Source organism: Cetorhinus maximus, chromosome X, assembly GCF_964194155.1.
Source record: "Cetorhinus maximus chromosome X, sCetMax3.hap1.1, whole genome shotgun sequence".
Lineage (NCBI taxonomy): Eukaryota > Metazoa > Chordata > Chondrichthyes > Lamniformes > Cetorhinidae > Cetorhinus > Cetorhinus maximus.
In genome coordinates this window covers 7,574,548-7,600,506 of record NC_135917.1, presented here as the reverse complement: position 1 = coordinate 7,600,506, position 25,959 = coordinate 7,574,548, and the positions used below count along the sequence as shown (strand labels likewise).

General features: G+C 44.9%; 1 protein-coding gene across 3 annotated transcripts in view; it reads right to left on the bottom strand.

Moving 5' to 3' along the window:
* The window catches only part of LOC144672593 (acid-sensing ion channel 1-like), a 226,679-nt gene that overhangs the window by 150,171 nt on the left and 50,549 nt on the right, over positions 1-25,959 (bottom strand). Inside the window, exons 4-6 of one of the 3 annotated variants that reach the window (XM_078534416.1) lie at positions 25,608-25,635; positions 18,400-18,408; positions 3,212-3,316 (exon numbers count right to left, since the gene is read on the bottom strand). The exons of 1 other annotated variant lie outside the window; for it this stretch is intronic. In XM_078534416.1, the coding sequence (XP_078390542.1) occupies positions 3,212-3,316; positions 18,400-18,408; positions 25,608-25,635 (142 nt within the window). Of the gene's footprint in view, positions 1-3,211; positions 3,776-18,399; positions 18,409-25,607; positions 25,636-25,959 lie in introns of those variants that run through there. One more of the 3 variants, XM_078534415.1, reaches the window with a different exon arrangement.

Below are 25,959 nucleotides of genomic sequence, written 5' to 3'. Positions count from 1 at the left end.
CAAACCCACGACGGCTACCACCTAGAAGGACAAGGGTGGCAGACACATGGGAACACTACCGCCTGCAAGTTCCCCTCCAAGCCACTCACCATCCTGACTTGGAAATATATCGCCGTTCCTTCACTGCCGCTGGGTAAAAATCCTGGAATTCCCTCCCTAACAGCACTGTGGATGCACCTGCTTCAGCAATCCAAGAAGGCAGCTCACCACCACCTTCTCAAGGGCAATTCAGGATGGGCAATACTGGCCTAGCCAGCAACGCCTACATCCCGTGAAAGGGAAATTTAAAAAAAACCCAATGCCACCAGAAAGCTTGTCAAACCTCTTAGATGTCAAGGCCAGGCTGTTGCATTTATTGTAAAGGTGGGCTTTGGTTAGATGTCCTGCTCCGAAAACATTCAATGTTGAAGACTGGGGCTCATATGTCAAAGTGACAGCTGGCCCAAGCAGTGCAACCAAGGTTCCATTTGCCTCTGTTTTTTATATTGAATAAGAAGACTCAATGGCAGCTGTATAGAATGTTCCATGTGACTGAATTTCCTTTTTCTGACAGAAAAAGGAAATCACCTGCTAATGCGCAGTTTCTCTCAGAATTTCAGAATAGAAAGCAGTTGGAGAAGAGAACGACAGCCGGCAACGGATAAAAGGAGATTCAGGCATAGATGTTTCTGTTAACAATTAACTGTACATATGAGTGACTAATCTTCTTTCCAATGCGTAGGATGGAAGCTTGTAAGCTTTCCTATACTCTGATGTTAATGCAGTAATAGATTCAGTCCAATATCTCTGCAGTAAACTAGTTATTCAGCAGGACCTCTATATGGGAATGAGAGTCCGTGCTCCCTGAGTACCTCAATATCCTGGGCAGCCTGTGGGACCAGCACACAATGAGTTAAAACAGCTCTCTGCTGCATGTGGGATTGTAAGTTCTCTAGAGGGTTTAAGGCAAATGTATCTCCACCAATAAAAGGAGGTGATACATACGAACATACATATATAAACATACAAACATATGAATTAAGGGCCATTCAGCCCCTTGAGCCTGCTCCGCTATTTGATAAGATCATGGTTGATCTGATTGTGGTCTCAACTCCACTTTCCTGTCTGCCCCCCATAAGCCTCAACTCCCTTGTCGATCAAAAACCTGTGTAACTCAGCCTTGAATATATTCAATGACCTATTTTCCACTGCTCTCTGTGGAAGAGAATTCCACAGACTAACGACCCTCTGAGAGAAAAAAACTTTCCTCATCTCCATCTTTAACGGGAGACACTTTATTTTTAAACTGTGTCCACTAATTCTAGTCTCTCCCAAAAGGGGAAACATTCTTTCAGCATCCACCCTGTCAAATCCCCTCAAGATCTTATATGTTTCAATGGCCAAGATTTTACACGCCGGAACGTAAAATGACAGGCGTGCGTCCCGATGTCATCGTGCAGTCCCGCGATGTTTCGTTCGGCAGGCGCGCGCTGGAATCGGCTGCACACCTGCCGATAATTAAAAGGCCTATTAAGGCCATGAGCACCTCATTAACTTGAAATTTATGCTGCCCATCCAACCTAACGGTTGGCGGACAGGCGAAAAGGCCAAGCGGCCTTTTTAGGAAAAATGCCTCCCTGCGGCTCCATGCCTCAGGGAGATTGAAGCGCTCTTGTGCGCGCATGCGTGAAAGAGCGCTGGACCCGACTCTCCCTCCTCCCCCAGTCCACACAGGTAGCGTTGAGCAGTACCGCTCGCGATCCACACTGGGTGGGCCTTAATTGGCCCACCCACTTGAAAACACGGTGCCGAGCTGATCGCAGGCAGCAGTCGGTCCGCAACCGCCCCCGGCAACTCCCGCTGAGCCCGCCCGACACAGGAAAAATTCAGGCCAATAAGATCACCTCTCATTCTTCCAAACTCCAACGGCGATAGGCCCAACCTGTCCAACCTTTCCTCATAAGGCAACCCCTTCATCCCAGGAATCAGACAAGTGAACCTTCTCTGAATTTCTTCTAATGCAATTATATTCTTTCTCAAGTAAGGACTGTGCAAAGTCACTCAGTCTTGTCCTGCCTGGAACATGTTAGCCTGGTCACTTGTGCTTCTGGGGAATGGGACTGAGTTTAAGAAGGCAATGTAACCATGGTAACAAGATTGATCAAAAGAAATTAAGAAGGGCTAAATGCATTTTGTTGGCTCCATCTTTGTTATTCTACTGTCACTTGAATGTATCTTTGCTTCATTACAATGTATTGGTGGTGAAATGTGGTAGTCCAAGGTGAAAATGGTGTACGAGTGTGACTGAATCACTGTTTAGCAGCACTCATACAGGAATCATGAGCATGGTGTCTCAGCATTGTTACAACCCTAAGTGTGTGGATACTCACTTATTTAAGGTCACAAGATGCATTCAAATGAGGAAGCAGTCCAATGCTCCACATAGTGACAAGGAGAAAGGGTTCCATTTTATTGGGCTTCAAATGATAATGCGCCAATATCATGGTCACAAGGAGTGCAATGTTCTGAATACAGGGGCAAGTCAGATCCCAAATCCATCAACAGGCACAAAGAAAAAAACAAGTAAGCATTTGTATTTATATAGTGCCTTTCAAGACCCGAGGCTGCTGCAAAGTACTGCACCACTGATGAAAGACTTTTGAAGTGTAGTCAGTGTTGTAATGTATGAATCCCTTCCTTCTCACTGTGGCATGCATAGGTTTTTATATGTACACATCAAATTAATGTGTTTGAGGCCAAATACAATAAAGTTTATCTAAGGATGGAAGTGATTGGCATTAAAAGAATAGTTTGTGACACTTTCAAAAAAGTTGATTTAAACAACCTGGAGATATGATAAAATTAACAAAGGCTCTCTGCACACACACACACACACAGAAGTTTGAACATAACTTGTGGTATCACATTCCTCAGCCTATCCTGACACAATATAGCCCACCGCACCCCACTCCCACCCCTCACCACACATGCACTTATATGATGTTTTCTCAACTGACCTAAAAGGAGAAGGATAAAACAATATCCGAGCTTTCTCACTGGTAGAGTTCATAGTCAAAACGCTCCAGATGGAGGCTTTGGAAGGCCTGGTCACTGCAGAGCTAAACCTCAGTGACATGTCAGAGTTAACATGTTGAACCCAACCTGGAATCTGCACCTGAATATACAAAGCACACACACACACACAACACACAGAAATATGTAGGGGACTCACGGTTGTAAAATTCTGTGGGCCACACAGCCTGCCCCGGAACCGGCAGTCAAGGACCATGTCCTCGATTTGGTGACCAAGGCGATTAAGAAGTTTGAACATGATGTTCTCTGTTGCCCGAGGTGGCAGGAAGTGCGAGAAATCCAGTAACTTTTCAAACCATTTCCAGCGCTTGTCCTTTAGGATCTCCCGAGCCATAGGGTTTATGCTCCGACTTGCATTCAGGAGCCCGAGCCAATGGCCAGTCAGGTAGACATCCGACTTGGTCATCCTTCGGAGGATTAGCATATTGTTGTTGCAAATGGTGACAGCGGGGAATGAGAGGTTCTTGGCCCAGATCATGTGGAGTTTTGTGTGGACTGGGGTGGAGAGCAGGTACCTAATCCTGTTGGAGGACCATGTGCAGAGTAGCCCCAGTGAGACAAGGAACGCGATGAACCACAGCAGCCGGCGCTGGTGGGACAAGCGCTTGCAGAAGATGTATCGGACACCGTGAAATTTGGTGTGCTCCAGGAATGGGTCGGTGACTTCATTCAGAGGATGGTCACCCTTGCAACCGAGGCCCATAATTATCCTGCTTTGCCTTAACTGCAGCAGTGGACCACTGCCATCATTTCAAGCTCTTCTTACCTTGAGAAATGGCAGTGGCTTCTTTGAGAAACAAGAGAGACAGGAAGAGTGCTTTGTAAGCTTCTCTGGCAAAATCCACACTGCGTGCATCCTCCTCCAGACTGCTGCTGAACTGAAATCAGCCTGCAGCTTAGTTACAGAGAGTGGGTGCAGAGAGCACTCAACAGAAGCCCCCACATAGAGGATCCTGTATACACCTTATTTGTCCTCTTCTAAAGGCCTGTGGCAGTTACCCCATCTCGTACTCTTCTTTGGGTTGTCCCTTGTTACTCCGGCATGCCACTTACAATTCAATGATCTCAGGCAGAGCGGTGCTGGCAACAAGCAGAAAATTAAAAGCACCACGGAGAGCAGCTCCCTCTGTCAACCAAGTTCTGTACTAGCATTGGGGAGACAGGCTGGATAGGCGGCAAGACTAGGAGGCAGGCAGGCAAACGGCCAATTAAAGGTACTGATGAGATGCTGCCCAGTGCTCTCAGCTAGCTGGATTGAATGACAGGGAGTCACAGTGGCAGAACTGCTCTATAAACAGTGATTAAAACTCACCAATAAAAGGCCACTTAAATGAACTCAAGCGACTCAGTGTACACTAACAGTAGTGTTAACACTCTCCTTCCTGTCCTTCACTGAGCCATTAGCTATTTGTCTACAATTTGTCAGAACAATGGCAGCTTATTGTGACCAGAGCCACATATATCCAGCAAATCTTTAACCCTCTTATAACAGCAGGGGCATTTCAGTGTCACATCCAATGTCCCAGCAGATTTTATGTTCTTCCAAATGCACTGTATGTCTCCCTTTTAACATTTGAAATTCAGCTTCAATCATATCTTGCTGTAATGCACTAGTCATATTTTGAGTTAGGTGTCAATACTTCACTGGCACATCCTAATGGCTCAGTGGGTTCAGTAAGTGAGTGCATGGTGAAGCAGATCTTGGGCTTAATTCCCATATGCTGAGTTACCTGAGGGTCATCTACAGTTGATTAAGGGGTGCGGGAATTAACTCGAATCCCTGTACTGCCTCACTGGCCAGTGACCCCTGTGGTGGTGAGCTGCCTTCTTGAACCGCTGCAGTCCATGTGGTGTAGGTACACCCACAGTGCTGTTAGGGAGGGAGTTCCAGGATTTTGACCCAGTGACAGTGAAGGAACGGCGATATATTTCCAAGTCAGGATGGTGAGTGGCTTGGAGGGAAACTTCCAGGTGGTGGTGTTCCCATGTGACTGCTGCCCTGGTCCTTCTAGATGATAGTGATCGCAGGTTTTGAAGGTGCTGTCTAAAACTCTGTAGATAGGAACATACTGCAGCTATGGAGCGTCAGTGGTTGAGGGAATGGACGTTTAAGCATCATAGTGGACACTTGGCAAATGTCCACCCTCCTCTTGGTAGGTGAGTGCCAAGTTTTCCAGTCTCACAGAACTGAGCCTGACACGGCACTTGTTCCACCTGCCCCATGCGAGTTAGATAACAATAGCACTGTGAGCAACAATGGGCTTGATTTCAATGTAACAGGCCAATTCGCTCCCTGAGGAACTTTGAGGGCTATCGGTTCTTGCTGCTAAAGTTTGGATTCTGTGTTTCAGTGCCTCTTCCACAGTTAGTCCACCTCACCATGTACAATCTGTGGCCAGGTGGGCAGGCCGGAACCTGAATTTTCCTTCCTTGCCAGGCCAAAATCAGCCTAGAATTCCCAATATTAATGGATTCAGTACCTGAATGGTTTCTGTAGCTTGGCAAATGGCTGAAGGCTCTTGGGCTTCGCTCAACTCTGGCAGACTAGGCCTCTCCCTAGCCCAGGAGCATCATGGTTAATTTTGGTGTTGCAACAGCCATGCTGGCTGAATTCAACAATCTCAAAGCTGATGGGGGTTCAAGTTTGGGGCAATGTAACTTGCGTGCCACACTGGACAATGCACTCACTAACTAAGGCATTGGGGAAAAGGGAGGATTCTGCTTTGAGAATGACCACAGCTGCAGTGCTTCTTTGTTTTAAAATCAGAACAAAGAAATGTGGTGAATTAGTTTATTTTTTTGTTGGGGTTGGGTGGAGGGGTGGTGAGAAATGTCACAAGTAACAATTCATGGGAGGGTCCAGAACAAGGCGGGTGGGACTGTAACCTTAAAATTCGAGCCAGGCCATTCAGGGGTGATGTCAGGAGGTGCTTCTTCACACAAAGGGGAGTGGAAATCTGGAACCGCCCCCACTCACCCAAAAAGCTGTTGATGCTGGGGGTCAGCTGGAAATTTCAAAATTGTGATTTATTGATTTTTATCAGTGAAGGGTTTTAAGCGTCACAGAAGCAAAGTGGGTAGACAGAGTCGAGATGCAGATCAGCCATGAACTGATGGAATGGAGGAACAGACTCGAGGGGCTGAATGGCCTCCTCCGGTGCTGATGTTCCACTTGCATTTCTTGAACAGTAGGCTGTGCAAGGTTAATGAGATTCAGTAATCAGTCCTGTTTTGCAGCAGCCATCAGGTAATGGATTTAGTGCAACACTGACATGTTTACTGTGCATTTAGCAGTCTGAGGACGGGATTGTTGACTGTCTTGGCAAACATAACCCTTGACCTCGCGATACTTTTTAAGCACGACTTCCCAGGGCCTATCAAGGGGCAGTAACCCAGCCCAGAGCTGTATCACAGCAACTATATGTAAATTAAGATGACTTACGCGCCTCTTAAATCGCTCAGCAGGGCCAAGCGCCATTCAGTCTGTTATTGCTCAAATTGGCTGCCATTTTTCCAACACTACAACACTGACTACTCTTCAAAAAGTGCTTCATTCGCTGTAAAGCACTTTAGTCCTGAAAGGCACTACAACAATGCAAGTCATTCTTTCTGGTGATGTTGTCCAGGGTTTTGCCTTGGGGTAGCCTCACAAATTCCACCAGTATGTAGTATTAGGTAAAATTGCCCTATAACATGCCAGAGCCAGCTGTTACATCAACTAACAGACAGAAGCTCCCAGCTGCAGATTGCACCTCAGAGAGGAATCACGCTTTCGATTTTGAACTGATAGGTATGGAATCACTGTCAAAATTTTACAATTGCTACTAGCAACAGCTGAGGTGGCTTTTGGCTGGTGAACCCCTTAAATGAATGTTTAAATAAAGCTTGAACATACCGCTAAAAAGGTGCAAAGATGTTACTTGTGCTTCTTTCCAAACTAAAGTGATGATGAATATGGAATTTCTTTTCTCCGAGGACAAGCACTGAATAGTTTTGCTGTAGTTTTCCCGCTTTCATCTGATGTGGGTGTCACGATGACGGGATTTGTGCTTATGTGATATCAACCTGTAATTTCATCAGCTGACCAATCCTATACTGAATTGTTTAACAAGGACTTTTTAAAGGCAAAAAAACGCACTGACGGAAGATGGCTGCCATAAGTCACCTGATGTTGGGTATTGTAAGTTGACCAGTTTTCTGGAAAGTTCCTATGTAAATTGCACTGCAGACATGCCATGACATGTTGCTCATGGAATTTCACACCTGAGGATGTCAAGGTCCACTTCAAAAAGGAACTATTGAAAGGAATGGGATTTGGCATTTGCATCTTTATAAGACTATTTCAAGCAGAGATCGAAAGTCTACTTGGACAATAGCTGTCTAGGTGGAGTCATCAAGATGGTTACTGACTCCTTCAGAAGCTAATGACTGGGACATTATAAGCAAAAGCCAAATTCAGTCATCAGATAAGCAAACTCTTTCTGAAATCATTATGGGGAAAGAAGATCATGTGACTATACAACTACTAAACACAGAAGCAAAGGAGTAGTCTGGAGAAGCTGCCGATGGAGCAGTAAGGAACTCTCTGCTCTTCTCTCAAATTAAGGCCCTATCTCTTACAGTTTAAAAATCCAGCCATCAAAAGGAACCTCAAGAGCAAAACTCATTGACTTCTGGAAAAGGTGGATTTAAAAAGGAAATTGCCTCCAGTAACTGCAGTTACATGGACTTCAACTCAACCCCTAGAATCTAAAGAAACCTGGAAGAATCGCAGTTGCAGTGTCCAGCAAAGAATCCATAAACTGTGAACTCTCTTTTTACCTTTCAGTATTGAACTTTTAACTTGGCTAGGAATATAACTACCTCCTGTATAACTTCTAAAACTTTGCATGCTTGTGTATGTGTGAATATGGGTTATGAAAATTCGAGAAGCGCAGATTTGTCTTTTTTAGATATTTTCTGTCTTGACTTGGGTGGGTTTTTAACTCAATAAAAGCTAGCCCCTTATTGTTTCAAAAGTCCAAGAAAGCCTGCCAGACTCTTTTCTTTGCAATCAGTACATAAATGGTTAAACACAGGCATTGAGAAAATTCCTTCATAAATTCTTCACAAAACCCTGTTACAGCCAGACCTAGAGTGGTAAATTAGGGAAGTCAATTTTCCCCCTCCTCATGTGGTCGTAATAGTGAGGGACAACGTCATAATTACTAGGCCAAGAGTCTCACACTCAGAATAACTGAATTAAAATAACATTAAAAATGATATGGTCAAAAACGCTGCCACCCAGAAACAAAAACCAAGTATGTGACTCAACCCTTTATCTGCCTACTGGTTCAGGAAAATCAACAGTCCCTTCGTTAGTTGCCAAATCTGGTTCGACATATTCCTGGAGGTGTCATCACGTAACCTTCCTGTCTCCAATTGCCCCACCCTCCCCAACAATCCCGCCACTGGTCAGCTGACATGCCCATCCCTGCGATGTGTCTGCCGCAGCTTATCTGAAAGCGAGCAGACTCTTCGTTACCTCATTGGATGATTATTAACTGTCAGTCAAATGGTCTTTTCCTCCCCCACCCCCATGTCCAACCTTTTTCTACATAATGTGTTTAAAGAGATGATTTATTTTAATGCCCCCTATGATTTTTCTCTCTGGGTTTTGCTCGTGGTAGTGTCAATCTTGGCTGATGAATGCACAATGTTCAGCACCATTCACGACTCCTCAGATACTGAAGCAGTCCATGTCCAAATGCAGCAAGACCTGGACAATATCCAGGCTTGGGCTGACAAGTGGCAAGTAACATTCGAGCCACACAAGTGTCAGGCAATGACCATCTCCAATGAGAGAGAATCCAACCATCACCCCCTTGACGTTCAATAGCATTACCATCACTGAATCCCCCACTATCAACCTCCTGGAGGTTACCATTGACCAAAAACTGAACGAGACTAGCCATATAAATACTGTGGCTACAAGAGCAGGTCAGAGGCTAGGAATCCTGCGGTGAGTAACTCACCTCCTGACTCCCCAAAGCCTGTCCACCATCTACAAGGCACAAGTCAGGAGTGTGATGGAATACTCTCCACTTGCCTGGATGAGTGCAGCTCCCACAATACTCAAGAAGCTTGACACCATCCAGGACAAAGCAGCCCGCTTGATTGGCACCCCATCCACAAACATTCATTCCTTCCACTACCGATGCACAGTAGCAGCAGTATGTACCATCTACAAGATGCACTGCAGGAATTCACCAAGGCTCCTTAGACAGCACCTTCCAAATGCACGGCCTCTACCATCTAGAAGGACAAGGGCAGCAGATAGATGGGAACACCACCACCTGGAAGTTCCCCTCCAAGCCACTCACCATCTTGACTTGGAAATATATCACTGTTCCTTCACTGTCGCTGGGTCAAAATCCTGGAACTCCCTCCCTAACAGCACTGTGGGTGTACCTACACCACATGGACTGCAGTGGTTCAAGAAGGCAGCTCACCACCACCTTCTCAAGGACAACTAGGGATGGGCAATAAATGCTGGCCCAGCCAGCGAAGCCCACATCCCATGAATGAATTAAAAAAATCTTCAATTCCTGGAGACTCCAGGTCAATCCTGGAAGAATTGGCAACCTCAGCTTGCACTGTCCTTTTAGAGAGGGCCAATCAGAATTGTATGAGCTGCTCTCGTTGTGAAAGCAGTGTAGGCCTAAACCTGCGTCACAGTCTGAGAACAACTTCAGCACTGCTGTCCTTTGATTTTATAAAGGGAGGGGAGGCTGAAGCTTTGGCCTACTGCCTGTGGCTGCATTGCTCCTCCTTACTGTCACACACCCAAAGAGAAGAACACACAGATCTTGCTCAGTTTTCGTTGTCAATGTACGGACGATGGGCTTGTTCATCTTAAAACCAGCCAAGTCCTCATCCTTGCAAAGTCACATGGCTGCTTCATCACCTCATGTGTTTAGGGCACCGTTGTCACAAAGCACTTTGCTGCCATTCACTATAGGTGGGAGAAAGGCAGAACACAAGTGGGTGGCAGTACCCGCTGATCAACAGAGTGGTTGGCGTGATTCGCTGGGCTGGGCTGGGTTGTTGTGGGGCTGTTGTGCCCCTGTGCCCGCTTCCCACCCTCTCCCCCAGGTCTCGCTGACCTACATTGGCACCTGCTCCACCAACACTTTGATTTTAAAACTCTCATCCTCATGTTGAAATCCCTCCACAGCCTCACCCCTCCCTATCTCTACATTCTCCTCCAGCCCTACAACCCTCCAAGATATCTGTGCTCCTCCAATTCTGGCCTCTTGCTATTGCTGTGCCTTCGGTGGCCATGTTTTCAGTTGACTAGGCCCTAAGCTCTGGAATTTTCTCCATAAACTTTACTGCCTCTTTCTCCTCCTTGAAGATGCTCCTTCGAACCTCCTTGAACAAGTTTTGTTCACCTGTTTGAGTATCTCCTCATGCGGCTTGGGGTCAAACTGTGAGTGATAAAGCTTCTGTGAAACACCTTGGGACGTTTTATCACATTAAAGGCGCTAGAGAAATGCAAGTTGGGTTTCCTGCTGCACTATCTAATAATGTACAATGGTTGCTGTACTTGTGAAGGGGACTTCACTACACTCTTCAGATCTGTCACATTGTGGAAAAACTGAGATCTTGCTTTCCTTTCAAACAACTCACTAATCGGTAAGACTAAATTTGGCTCCAGCAAGCCCTTATCAAACATGTTTTTGGGGTTAATTTCAACAAAGACATTTTCAGGAGTGAGGAAGAACAATACAATCAAAAGATGAGTTTATTGACACTTGCATCTGTGATTGCCTCATTCATTCCATGCACACAGACCTACTTTCTTGTTGAATTTTTACAGAGAGTGGATGAAGTGGCCCTGTATCATTTAGACTCTAATCGCCTGGGGGGAGTTTAAACGTTGTGCTGCACACTTACAGAATCACAGGCTGGGATCTTCCGTTTGGTGGCGGGAGTGGGAGTGATTTCCTCTGGGCGGGTGAGATGGTTGACCACGTGCGATCTTGCGCTGTTTAGCTCATTACATATGCATCCATGAGGAGCTTGCCGATTTTTGTGGCAGGAAGTCGCCATCTCCACCGTTACCTCTTGGAGTCGAAGGTCCGGGTGCCATATTTAAAGGGCACACAAACAGCCTACGATCCCTTCTACCTTTACCTGGCCACTGCTCCACCCTACCCCACTAACCCTTCTTCCCTTTCTTTGTCATTCTCCACGCAACTTGCACTGCCGCCATCCGGTATCAAACATCCACTGGCATTTACAGACACTCCCCAAACAGGTCAATGCAGCAGCAACTCACCGTTATACATGGAAGAAGGCTACCACACTAGGTGCACACCAATTATGTGCAGTCATGAATGTGAATATTCTAATTTATCACTGACAGGGAACTTAGTTTGGAGGGGGAACTTCATTCTGGCGAGGTAGCCTTTTAATGAGCATGCATGACATGCTAATGTATGCAAAAGGGCTTCCCAGCATTGTTCACCGGGAAGCTCGACTCACCTTTAACCCACCTTTAAAGTCCTGAGATTATAATCGTTAAAGTTCATCCTGCTGTTGAATTTTGGCCTCATGCCGAATTAAGTTCCCCTGCCCGCCAAGCTCCATGGTGCTGGTGGACCAGAAAGATTCCACCCACAGAATTGTTACTTCTGATCCTGACTGCCACAGTGATCATTAAATCTCATTTCCCCTCCAGCCCCAACCCATTCCTTCCCAATGCAGGTAAACCTGCATAAACCCTCTACAAAATCGATCTACCAGCCTGATGGCTGAATATGGAAAAGTATTATCCAGGCAATCTGCTCATTCAAGACAGCTGACTTCTTGGGCAAGATTTTATGTCCTGTGGGCAGGCGCGCCTGACCTGTTTGGGGGTAAAATAGTGCGCAATATTTCGGTCAGCAGACATGCGCAAGAGTTGGCAGCACGCCTGCCAACAACTAAGAGGCCTAATAAAGCCATTAATCCACTAATTAAAAGCTATTTTTCGCTGCCCGTCCAAACTTATTGGCCAGACAGCCATTTGATTTTTTTAGGAAACCTCATTCACGGACGGGATGAGTTTCCACAATTAAATAAAAAATTAAATATAAATTTCTGGGCAGAATATTTATTCTGATCCTGTTATTGTGAGTTAGTCCCATGTCGGAACAATTTTTTTCAGGTTTTAGAAGGTTTTACATTTGATTTTAAAATTGTTCAGCTCCCTGAGGAGCAGCTCTCTGCCTTCAGGGAGCTTTCAGTGTGCGCTCCCCAGCGCACGCACAGACTTTAGCGCTCGCACTCCTCCCGCCACCCACCCCGGTACCACTGAGCTTCTCAGAGCGCCTTTCACGCTGACTGGCTGTTAATTGGCCAGCCAGAGTGAAATCACGGTCGGGAGCCAATCGCAGATGGTGGACCATTTCCCCACCGGACCCGGGCCCAACCACTGCGCCCGCCCAATGACCCAAAAGTCCTGCTGCTTGGGTTTTAATAAAGGGGAGAAGTCAGGATTCCTTCAGAGTGGATCATTCTTGCTATGTTGTGTGGCAGCTTAACCGACCATAAAATCAAGCTGTCTGTTCTTATGCCCATCACAGCAAGTCAAGACTGGTGTGATAACACAACAGTTGGATGCTACAAATCCTTGCTCTTTGCAGTATAAGGCTTAGTTCGCTGCTTAAAGGCGAATTTCACAATTACAAAATTATAGCTCTGTCAAAATGCCATCAGAACTGAAGTGGCAATGGGTAGCATCAGTAGGCCAGTTTTAGGACATTTGCATCATGTCCCTTTACATATCTTTGAGCAAAGGCATGAACATAATTAAAGTAAGTGAGTTCACGTCTCTGTTGAAATGGATGTTATAAAAATACACAAAGCATTCATTTGTTAGCATCACCAACAATCATTTTGAGGATAGCAAGTACCCAAAATTGATTTTGCACACGATCTCAATCCCATTGTCTGTGCGCTTAAGACCATTGCACAGAGTGAGGGAAAGCAAGAGGCAGTGATGGAGGGAGAACTATCCCAGCATGCACAGCAGGAGTGAACACTCTCTATTAAAGCTAATTTTATTATTCATTCACAGGATTTGAATGTCGCTGGGTTAAATTCACTGAGCCTTTGATAAGCCATTTTTACAACTTCATTCTCAGGATGTTGGTGTCACTGGCTAGGCCAGCGTTTATTGCCCATCCCTAATTGCCCTTGAGAAGGTGGTGGTGAGCTGCCTTCTTGAACCACTGCAGTCCCTGTGGTGTAGGTACACCCACAGTGCTGTTAGGGAGGGAGTTCCAGGATTTTGACCCAGCGATGGTGAAGGAATTTGCTGGATTGTGTACAGGACATATCTGGACAATTTTCCACATTGTCGGGTCATTGCCAGTGTTGGAGCTGTATTGGAACAGCTTGGCTAGGGGTGCATCTAGTTCTGGTCTTCAGTATGACTGCCAGGGTGTTGTCAGGGCCCACAGCCTAAATGTATATATTTCAGATGAATATGGACATGGATTTGTCTGACATCAGTTAAGAAAGATTAAGGGCAAACTGAGTGCAGCTGACAAACTGAGTTTGTCAGACTTGGGAGTTCAGTGAGAGTGGGGGAAGGAGTTGTTTGTTTCCTCTTTCTATCTTTCTCACCCCATAGAAATTGATTCTTGCTCTACTACAGGGAAAGGAGCTAGCTGTTTCGCAAGTATCTGGTAAGTGGGTAAGTTATATTCTATTCTATCCCTAAGGTTTAAAATAGTACACAATTTGCTGGTAAAGTTAATCAAATATATCAGAAAGCAACATTAAATAAGTGATTAATATAATTAAGTAATTATTTAAAACACATTAAGGACGGCAGGACAAATGAGGTGTCAAGGCTGTAGCATGTCCGAGCTCCTGGATAACATTGTGATCCAGGGCAAACACCTCTGCAGTAAGTGTTTACGGCTTGAGGAGCTTTGGCTCAGAGCCATTGAGCTGGAGGCTGAGCTGCAGACACTGCAGCACATCAGGGAGGGGGGAAGTAACCTGGATGCTTTGGACCAGGAGGTGGCCACACCCCTTAGGATAGGGTCTTCTGATTTGGTCAGTGGCCAGGGACAGGAGGATCTGACTGCGAGTGAGGCAGGTAAGGGAACCCAGAGGGCAGGTGTGTGAACCTCTGCAATTGTCCAACAGGTCTGAGGTTCTTTCAGCTTGTTTGGATGAGAGTGGGGGCTGCAGGGTGGATGAACAAACTGACCATGGCACCGTGGTACAGGAAACCATCCCAAGGTGGGGTAGCAAAAAGGGGTAGTGGGGGACAGTATAGTGAGGGGGATTGACACTGTTCTCTGCAGCAAAGAGCAAGAGTCCAGACGGCTGTGTTGCCTGCCAGGTGCCAGGGTTCAGAACATCTGCTCAGGGCTGGAGAGGAACTTGCAGTGGGAGGGGTCCATGTAGGTACCAAACATAGGCAGGATGAGGGAGGAGGCTCTGCATAGTATGAGGAGCTAGGCACCAAGTTAAGAAACAGAACCTCAAAGGTAATAATTTCTAGATTATTACCTGAGCCACGTGCAAATTGGCATAGGACAAATAAGATTAGGGAAATGAATGTGTGGCTCAAAGGCTGGTGTGGGAGAAGTGGGTTCCGGTTAGTGGCACTGGCACCAGTACTGGGGAAAGTGGGATCTGTACCGCTGGAATGGTCTACACCTGAACTGTGCTGGGGCTGGTATCCTCGTGAGCTGCATAATTAGGGAAGTAGAGACAGTTTTAAACTGAATAGTGGGGACAAGGCATCAAATCTGGGAAGATGTGGTAAACCAAAGAGTAGAGACAAGGCAAGAGAGAAAGGTATTAATATGGGAAATGATAAACAGACTGTGACAGGAAGGGACAGAGAGTACAAATCTAAGAGTAAATCTGCAGATGAGGCTAGATGCTACAAAAATAATAAAAGGACAAAACTAAAGGCTTTGTATCTAAACACACATTACATTTGAAACAAAGCGGATGAATTGATAACGAGAACAGAAATAAATAAGTACAATCTGATAGCCATTACAGAGACATGGCTACAGGATGACATAGATTGGGACCTGGATATTGAAGGGTATGTGACATTTAGGAAGGACAGGAAGTTAGGAAAACATGGAAGGGTGGATGCGTTAATTAATGATGGCATTAGCACATTAGAGAGGGATGACCCAAGCTCAGGAAACCAGGATGTGGAAGCAGTTTGGATTGAGCTGAGAAATGATAAAGGCAAGGAGTCACTTGTGGGAGTGGTGTACAGGCCCCCTAATTGTAACTACATGGTAGGACAAGGTATAAAAGAAGAGGTAATGGGAGCTTGTCAGAAAGGTACAGCAATAATCAAGGGGGATTTTAATCTACATACAGACTGGAAAAATCAGATGGGCAAAGGTAGCATCAATGAGGAATTCATAGAATATTTTCAGGATAGTTTCTGAGAACAGCATGTTCTGGAGCCAGCCAGAGAGCAGGCTATACTAGGTCTGGTATTGAGCAACGAGAGAGGATTAATTGATAACCTCCTAGTGAAGGCACTAGGTAGCAGTGATCATAATATGATTGAATTTTACATTCATTTTGAGGGAGAAATGAATGCGTCCAAGACTAGTATTTTAAACTTAAATAAGGGTAATTATGAGGGCATGAAAGCACAGCTAGCTAAAGTGAAATGGCAAATGAGGTTAAGGGATAGGTCAATATAGGTTCAGTGGTAGACATTTAAATGGGATATTTCAGAATAGACAGAATAGACACATTCCAATGAGAAAGAAAAATTCCAAGGGAGGGCCCACCATCCATGGTTAACTAAAAAAGTTAAAGATAGTATCAAACTTAAAGAAAAAGCATATAATTGCGCAAAGACGGGTGGCAGGTCAGAAGATTGGAAAGAATACAAAGAACAGCAAAGAATGACAAAAAGATTAATGAGGAGAGAAAAATTAGAGTGTGAGAGAAAGCTAGCTAGTAATATGAAGACGGATAGTAAGAGTTTCTTTAGATATTTAAAAAAAGAAGAGTTAACAAAGTGAACGTTGGTCCCATAGAGAGTGCATCTGAGGAATTGATAATGGAAAGTAAGGAGATGGCAGATGAATTAAACAGGTATTTTGCTTCAGGCTTCACTATAGAGGACACAAGTAACATCTCAGAAATAGCTGTAAATCAGGAAAAGGAAGGGAGGGAGGAACTCGGGAAAATTACAATCACCAGGGAAGTGGTATTGAACAAATTGTCGGAGCTGCAGGCTGACAAATCCCCAGGTCTGGATGGTCTTCACCCTAAGGTCTTGAAAGAAGTGGCTAGTGAGGTAGTTGATACATTGGTTTTAATTTTCCAAAATTCCCTAGATTCGGGGAAGGTTCCATTAGATTGAAAAATAGCAAATGTAACTCCTTTATTCAAAAAGGGAGGGAGACAGAAAGCAGGAAACTACAGGCCGGTTAGCTTAACATCTGTCATAGGGAAAATGTTAGAAGCTATTATTAAAGATGTTATAGCAGGGCACTTAGATAAATTCAAGGCAATCAGGCAGAGTCAACCTGGTTTTGTAAAAGGGAAATCATGTTTAACCAATTTATTGGAGTTCTTTGAAGGGGTCACATGTGCTGTGGATAAAGGGGAACTGGTGGATGTGCTATACTTAGATTTCCAGAAGGCATTTGATGAGTTGCCACATCAAAGGTTATTGCAGGAAATAAAAGCTCATGGTGTAGGGGGTAACATATTGGCATGGAAAGGAGATTGGTTAGCTAACAGGAAGCAGAGATTTGGCATTAATGGGTCTTTTTCTGGTTGGCAGGATGTAACGAGTGATGTGTCACAGGGATCAGTGCTGAGGCCTCAACTTTTTATAATTTATGTAAATTACTTGGATAAAGGGAACGAAGGAATGGTAGATAAATTTGCTAATGACACAAAGATAGGTAGGAAAGTAAATTGTGAAGAGGATGTAAGGAGGCTACAAAGGGATACAGATAGGTTAAATGAGTGGGCAAAGATCTGGCAAATGGAGTATAATGTGGGTGAATATGAAATTGTCCATTTTGGCAGGAAGAATAAAAATGAAACTTATTATCTAAATGGTGAGAGATTGCAGAGCTCTGAGATTCAGAGGGATCTGGGTGTCCTAGTGTATGAATCACAAAAGGTTAATATGCAGGTACAGCGAGTAGTTAGGAAAGGTAATAGAATGTTATTGTTTATTGTGAGAGGAATTGAATACAAAAGTAGGGAGGTTATGCTTCAGTTGTACAGGGCATTGGTGAGACCACATCTGGAGTATTATGTACAGTACTGGTCTCCTTATTTAAAGAAAGATGTCAATGTGTTAGAAGCAGTTTAGAGAAGGTTCTTTGACGAATACCGGGAATGGGTGGGTTGTCTTATGAGGAAAGGTTGGACAGGCTTGGCTTGTATCTGCTGGAGTTTAGAAGAGTAAGAGGTGACTTGATTGAAACCTTTAAGATCCTGAGGGGACTTGACAGGGTGGATGTGGAGAGGATGTTTCCTCTTGTGGGAGAATCTAGAACTAGGAGTCATTGTTGCATACTAACCTTTTGTGATTCATGCACTAGGACACCCAGATCCCTCTGAATCTCAGAGCTCTGCAATCTCCCACCATTTAGATAATAAGCTTTTTTATTCTTCCTGCCAAAATGGACAATTTCATATTTGCCCACATTATACTCCATTTGCCAGGTCTTTGGCCACTCACTTAACCCATCTGGGTCACTATTTAAAAATAAGGGCGTCGCCCATTTAGGACAGAGATGAGGAGAAATGTTTTCACTGGGGGTTGAGTGTCTTTGGAACTCTCTTCATCAAAAGGTAGTGGGAGCAGAGGCTTTGAATATTTTTAAGGCAGCGCTGGATAGATTCTTGATTAATGAGGGGGGGTGAAAGGTTATCGGGGAGGAGGCAGGAATGTGGAGTTGAGGTTACAATCAGATCAGCCATGATCTGAATGGCAGAGCAGGCTCAAGGGGCCGAATGGCCTACTCCTGCTCCTAATTTGTATGTTCATCTAAGATTTCATTCTTTGATTTTTAAGCATGCTCTAGATGTTGAAGAGTATATAAAATCCAGGGTTAAAAACTTGAGGGAGAGGAAATGCAACAGGGGTCTCAGGGGCCAGCCAATGAAAACGGATGTTTAATTTCCAAGGGCAGGATTTTACAGTCGGCGTGCGGGGGTGGGCCCAACACGCTGACACGTAAAATAAATGATGCGCGATGATGTCGGGCAAGCTTCCCGATGTCATCCCGCAGTCCCGCGATATTTCGTTCAGCGGGCGCGCACCGGAGTTGGCTGTGTGCTCACTGAAATGTAAAGGGCCTATTAAGGCCATTAAGAAAGTAATTAAGTAATTACTGAGTAATTAGTGATTGTGAACCTTAAGGTTGACAGGCAGGCGAAAAGCCCAAGCAGCCTTCGCGTTTTTTAGGAAACCTCATCCACGAGCGGGATGAGGTTTCCTAAAGCTTTTATTAAATAAACAAAAAAATGTTCACATAAATAAAAACATGTCACATGAGGGGACATGTTGAAATAAATTTTTAAACCTTTTATTTAATATTTTTAATATCGATTCAATCTCCCTGAGGCAGCTCCGTGCCCCAGGGAGATTGAAGCACTCTTTTGCACACATGCGCGAAGGAGCACTGGCCCTGACTCTCCCTCCTCCCCCCCAGCTCGTGGGCGGCGATCGCGCTGCCATTTTACACAGGCAGGCCAATTAAGGCCCGCCCAGCGCAATATGTGACCAGTCAGTGCTACCTGTGTGGGCAGGGGGAGGAGGGAGAGTCAGGGCCAGCGCTCTTTCGCGTCCCCGCCCGCTCCCGACCGGCCTGCCCACCATATGAAAAATCCTGCCCCAAATCTCTAATCTTGCTAGTCTGTCTATCTCTCTGTCTGTCCAGTGCACAAAGTGGTCAAAGGCTTTGCAGTGCTGGCATCATGGACAAAATTAACTAGGTTTCACAACACAGAAGAGGCTGCCCAAAGTGTACAGTCATCCGTGGCACTGAAAGGGTTAACTAACATGCCCCCTCCCCCACCCACCCAAAACTCTTCATCCCTTCAATTCTGGTCTCCCGAGCATCCCTGATTTTAATCACTCCACCATTGGCGGCCGTGCCTTCAGCTGCCTGGGCCCCAAGCTCTGGAATTCCCTCCCTAAACCTCTCCGCCTCTGTCTCTTGCTTTAAGGCGCTCCTTGAAAACCTGCCCCTTTGACCAACCTTGTTGTCACCCCATCTTAATGTCTCCTTCTTTGGCTCAGTGACAATTTTTGTCCGATAACGCTCCTGTGCGGTCCCGTAGGATGTTTTACTACACTAAAGGCTGCCATATAAATGCCAGTTGTTGTCATCGACATTTCATTATTTTTTTTTACCCGGACTCCACGTGGAGACAGGATCTGACTGGGACAATGGGTGTAATGCAGAGTCTGGGCCCTGATAGTTGCCTTGTGGCTGATGAAAATAAATTCAAAACCCGAGCAAGTCACATTGTCGAGTCATGAGACACAGGAGTGGGAATAATGTATTGTAAAATACCAAGTTCTGGAGTTTGGTGTATTTATTTTAGAAATTTTTATACAACCCACTGTAAAATTCGACAGTTCAGCACAAAGTCAGTCAGGAGGGGGGAACAGGGAAGACATCCTAATGACGATTTGACTGAACTGAGTTCCATTGAGTCTTGTGTCCGGGACTGATCCTGCAGAATGGCTGCACTGCCATCTCTTGGCTGAATAAAGCAGTGCTCCAGTAGAAAGATAAAAATAAGAAAATGCTAGAAACACTTGGCTGGTCAGGCAGCTTCTGTGGAGAGAGAAAAACAGTTAAACTTACGTCAGGCACTAAGAAAGGTCTTCGAGCTGAAACTTTAATTCTGTTTCTCTCTCCACAGATGCTACCAGACCTGCTGAGCATTTCCAATATTTTCTGTTTTTATTTCTGGTTTCCATCAGCCGCAATATTGTGCTCGAGAAGCTGAAGATGCAGTTGGCTTTTAGCCTTTGGTAAATAGCAGTCCACCCTCCGGATCATAACAACTTGCCATATAAAAAAAAAATTCTCCTCATCTTATGCTTCCAATTCCTTTGCCAATGATCTTAAATCTGTGTCTCCTGCTTACTAACCCTGCATCAAAACTCCTCATAGTAGATATATGTTTTAAAGAAACACTTGAGTCGCTTTCAAAGCTATCATTTAAAGCTGGCCCTGTTCAGTGTTTAACCTCCCAGTGTCGTTCTTAGTTTCCAAGGTCACACCACATGCTTCAGCCCGGCAGCGATTTACATTTTTATCAGCTTAAGACTGGTCAGAGCATTTCATAGTATAAGGGTCTGGCACATATATGGTTAACATGGGACTGAGTACAGTATAGCCCACACAGTTATGTAAGATAACACTTGACCCGCAGAGGGGTCAGTCTAGTGTTGGACAGAGCTGTGTGCACAAGCATAGAGACAGCTCCTAACTGGCTGTTAATAAGACTACTTAAGACTACAACTGTGGCTCAGTTCATAGCACACTCGCCTTTGAATAAGAAGGTTGTGGGTTCATGTTCCACTCTCGGAAACCAAGAACTGTGAATGTACTTGAAAGAGTTACAATCTGTGACTGTTGATAACTCGAAAGAGTTACTGAACGGTATCCAACACCCTACAACATGGTGGCAGCGAATGGAAAAAACCAAAACCTCACAAAAAATGCAGAGAAAAACTAAAATCCTGCATGACTAAAGAAAATTTCAAAGAAGCATTCTGACCTGAAGAAAAGCTCGAGAAGCAAACGTGCAGAGGAAAGATTCAGGGAAAAGCTCCAAAGAAAGGCTTGAAAGCTGAAGGTAGTCATTTAAAATTCCTCGCTGCAGTTGGAAACTCCGGAGGATTTCTTGGAAGTCCAGCTTCAATTCCAAGTGCAGAATCAGCAGGCCTAGCAAGGGTGAGCTAAAACTTTTAAATTCCAGGATACAGGAAATCCTGCGAAACTTTTAAACAGTTCAGTTGTCAGAAATTGCTGTTTAAAAACTCTGTAGAAGAAACCAGATTCCCGAGCCGGTGCCTGAAGACCTGAAAGTCATCTGTGCTCGTTCCAAAAAGGGATACATTCATTCATTCAGAAAAAGAGCGACTAAAGAATCAGCTTTAAAGACAAGTAAAGGCCAGGATTTGACAGCTTTTGTGACCCTAAAGCAAAACGTTGAAATGGGGAATGTCTGCAGCTAGTCGATCCAAGCAGTCATTTTAAGAACTTATTTCAATGCTGAGCATGAGCGCCATTACAGCAGGAGCCCACCAAAACCAGCAGGCGGGGGTAAACCCCTTTGTCTTCAAATGGACAGCGGCGGCATCTCGAATTCCAGTAACTTCTTAAAGCTGAACATACAGTTTAAAATTTCTAACCATGGATCAAAAATCCAACTTACCAGATCAGTTTGGACTCATCTGTTACAGACAGGAGACAGAGGCTGAATTCCTTCATCCTCTCGCCCTCTGTCCATAAGCAGAGGTGCTTTTAATTGATTTAAAATAGGCTGTAGCATGTTTCCCAAAACCCTCAGTTTGGATATTTGGAATAAAACTTGGAATAACATTACATTTCCAAGGAGAGAAATAAAGAGATGACAATCAAGAGCTTAGAATGGCAAGATAAAGTAAAAGGTCTCACAAAAGAACATGAGGAGTCTCAAAAACAATTAGCAGAAGCACAAATGCAGAATGTGAGTTTGAACGATAGCACCAGGGAATTATACTCTGCCAAGGAAAAAACTGATCAGTGTAGAGAATCAACTTTCATGTACGAAAGATGCATTTGATAAGGGAAAACGAGAACTAATGAGAACACTGGAATGTCGCTCACAGAAGTGGAACACTTGAAAGAGGACTTGAAACACTTAAATGACGAACTTGCAGAAACACATTCAACAAAAAGGAATCTTCAATGGGAACTTGGTGAATGAGAACAGTTGCTTGAAAGCAGAATTAACAACAAAAACTGATAAATTTCTTGAACTTCTGTGCAATCTGAACAACATGAAGGATGAGATGTGCAGTAAGGAAGAGCAAGTCCAGACTTTAAAAGCAGAAAAAGTGAATTCTACAGAACTGTTTGAAGATCTAATGAATGAATTGAAAGAGTCTAAGGAGCAGTCAGTGACCATGGAAGGAAGATTCCAAAAAAGAACTGAATGCCGAGGTGAAGTTGTTAAACTTTTATCAGTTTTGTAGATTGCTCTAAGACAAAAAAAACTCAACTTACCAGAGTAGTTGCTGAGCTGAATGAAAAGATTCATAAACTCAAAAAACAACTGGAAAAGAAGAAAATGATCAAACATTGGCTAAAATTGTGAAACAGGTGGGAATGAAGGTTTCATTGTTGAAACGTGGACCAGGATTTTACAGTTGGTGTGCGGAGGTAAAGTGACGCGCGATGACCTCGGGCGTGCATCCCAGCATCACCGCGCTATCTCGTGATGTTTTGTTAGGCAGGTGCGCGCTGGAGTCGGCTGCGCACCCGATAATTGAAAGGCCTATTAAGGCCATTAACGAAGTAATTAATTTCATGTTTACACTGCCCGTCCCACCTTACGGTTGACGGGCAGGCGAAAAGGCCAAGCGGCCTTTACATTTTACAGGAAATCTCATCCACGAGCGGGATGAGGTTTCCTAAAGCTTTTACAAACTAAATAAAACGTTTTTCTGTAAAATAAAAACATGTCCCATCTCATGTGACACAGTCACACGAAGGGACATGTTTCATTAAATTTTTATTACATTCATTTATTTTTTTGAAAAGTGCTTCAATCTCCCTGAAGTAGCTCTGAGCCTCAGGGTGAATGAAGCGCTCTTGCGCGTGCATGTGTAAAACAGTGCTGGACCCAACTCTCCCTCCTCCTCCTGTCCGCGCGCTACCACTCGCGTATTACATTGGGTGGGCCTTAATTGGCCTGCCTGTGTAAAATGGAGGTGTGGAGCCGATTGTGGGCGGCAGTCGACTCTGCGACCACCCCCGCCCACTCCCGCTGAGCCCACCTGAGGCAGGATTCAGGCCGTGGACTTCCACATGCACAGTGGCAAGCCTCACAATGAGAGAAGAGGAAAAAAATGCCTTGGGGATGAGCACAACATTCGTCCACCCCGGAAGAAAATGGAATAAATCAAAAACTACCTATCCCGACAACTGCCGAATCGATAAGAGCGGTTGAATACCAAGGAATGGAAAAAGAGGATGAAAAGATACCCTGATACCAGAACAATCTCCAAATCAACAGAGCTTACCTGCAACAATAGAGCCAACCACTCCTCTGACAGTCATGCGAACGAAATATGGAAGGGTTATAAGGCCTCCAGACCACCTGAACTATGAGCTCAGAGATTTGAAGGGGGGAGATGGAGTAGTAATAACGATATAAATACATTGGGCAAACTAGAATAACTTGAAATACATTGGATAATGACTTGAGGGGAGGTGTAGAATAAGGGTCTAGCACATACAGGATTAACATGGGATTTGAGTGCAGTACCACCCACACAGTGATGTAAGAGAACACATGACCTGTACCATAGGGGTCAGTCTGGCATTGAGCCACCTACACAAACAAGCATGGAGACAACTCCTAGCTTGAACCCTTTACTGTATATTTGTACATAGGTCAGGATTTTACAGTCAGCGTGTGGGGGCGGGCCCGACAGGCCAAGGCGTAAAATGACGCGCGATGACGTCGGGTGTGCCTCCCGACATCATCGCGCTGTCTCATGATATTTCATTTGGCGGGCGCACGCCGGAGTCAGCTGCACCACCGCCGATAATTGAGAGGCCTATTAAGGCCATTAACTAGGTAGTTAACCTTAGGTTGGACAGGCAGTCTAAAGTTAACGGTTGGTGAGCAGACGAAAAGGCCAAGCGACCTTTACGTTTTTTAGGAAATCTCACCCGCGAGCCGGATGAGGCTTCCTAAAGCTTTTACAAACTAAATCAAAAGTTTCTTTGAAAAATAAAAACATGTCCCATCTCATGTGACACAGTCACATGAGGGGAGATGTTTCATTAAATTTTTAATGTTTTCATTTATTTTTTTGAGACGTGCTTCAATCTCCCTGATGCAGCTCTGTGCCTCAGGGAGAATGAAGCACTCTTTCACCCGCATGCTCGAAAGAGCGCTGGACCCGACTCTCCCTCCTCCCCCCCGCCCGTACAGGTAGCCCTCAGCGCTACCGCTCACATATTACGCTGGGCGGGCCTTAACTGGCCCACCCGCGTAAAATGGCGGCGTGGAGCTGATCGCGGGCAGCGGTCGGCTCCATGACCACTCCCGCTGAGCCCACCCGACGCAGGAAAAATTCAGGCCATAGTTCTTGTAGTTAATAAATACATAGAGTTAACCTACTTAAGACTACGAAGACTTCATTAAGTCCCGCCGAACGGTATCCAATGCCCTACAACACATTTCACTAAGGACGTGCTGCTGGCTGAGAAGAAAGACTTGCATTTATATAGCACCTTTCAGGACGTTCCAAAGCATTTTACAACCAATTAAGTACTTTTTGAAGTGTAGTCACTGTTGTAATGTAGGAAACACGGCAGCTAATTTTGCACCCAGCAAGCTCCCATAAACCACAATGTGATAATGACCAGATAATCTGTTTTTGTGATGTTGATTGAGGGATAAATATTGGTCAGGACACTGAGGAGAATTCCCCTGTTCTTCTTCAAAATAGTGGCTCGGTGTCTTTTACATTCACCTGAGGGGGCAGGCGGGGCCTCAGTTTAACGCCCCATCTGAAAGACAGCACCTGCAGCAGTGCAGCAGACCCTCAGTACTGCACTGGGAGGATCAGCCTGGATTGGTGCTTCAATCTCTGGAGGGGAATTGTACACATGATCTTCTGCCGCAGAGGTGAGAGTGCTACCCACTGAGCCACAGGTGGCCCCAGTTTCACACTGGAGTGGAGTTATACTCCATAGACACCAAGGCCAAGTGGTCAGCAATGGCTCTAGTCCCAGTTGGACTGAGACTGGACTCTGCAGTTCTGCTCTACACTTTAGTTGATGCCTTTCCCCCTAAAAAAGGCTTCAATCGGATGAGATTGAAGCAATATAACTAATGAAAGTTCACTTTGACCTGAAGAGTTAACTCTGTTTCTCTCTACACAGACCTGCTGAGGATTTCCAGCATTCTGTCTTTATTTCAGATTCCCAGCATTTGCAGTAGTTCGCTTTTCTAATATAGCTGCAGGACATGTCTGTTCAGCAAACATTCCAAAAAATTGTCATTGCCAATAGAAAACGAAAGGAACCACTCACAGTTCAGTCACTGGGCCGACAATACACAGCACAGCCCACTAAGTGACTAAGAACTGTTCTTCCCCAGTGCTCTGGAAGCAGGAATGCTTGACAACATTGCCACCTGCTGCTAGGAGGGGCAGCTACAACCTTCATTGAGCCTTCAATGTGTTGATAGAAGATTTCAACACCCGAAACAATGCTAAAATAGACAGAAAAGTTACAAGGTTTTGCTTTATCTCTTGTCTGAAACAAATTTATAGTATGCTACAAAAAAATGGGCTCAATTCTCGTCATCCCTCACCAGTTTTTCATCAAACTGTGAACATCAGTTCTGCTGAGACACCCTCAATGCAGCCGGGTTCTGTGCTGCCTCAGAATCCGGTGCATTGATGAATGTGGCAGCATTGCAAGCTGATTATATCTACAAGCATACCCTGCCGAGGGCATAGGACTGAACACATGTTAGCCAGTGATGGGCTAACAGTGTTCCATATAGGAGACTGCTGGAGTTAGCTGAACAAGCTGCATTTACATAGTGCCTTTAACATAGATTTAAGGAGGA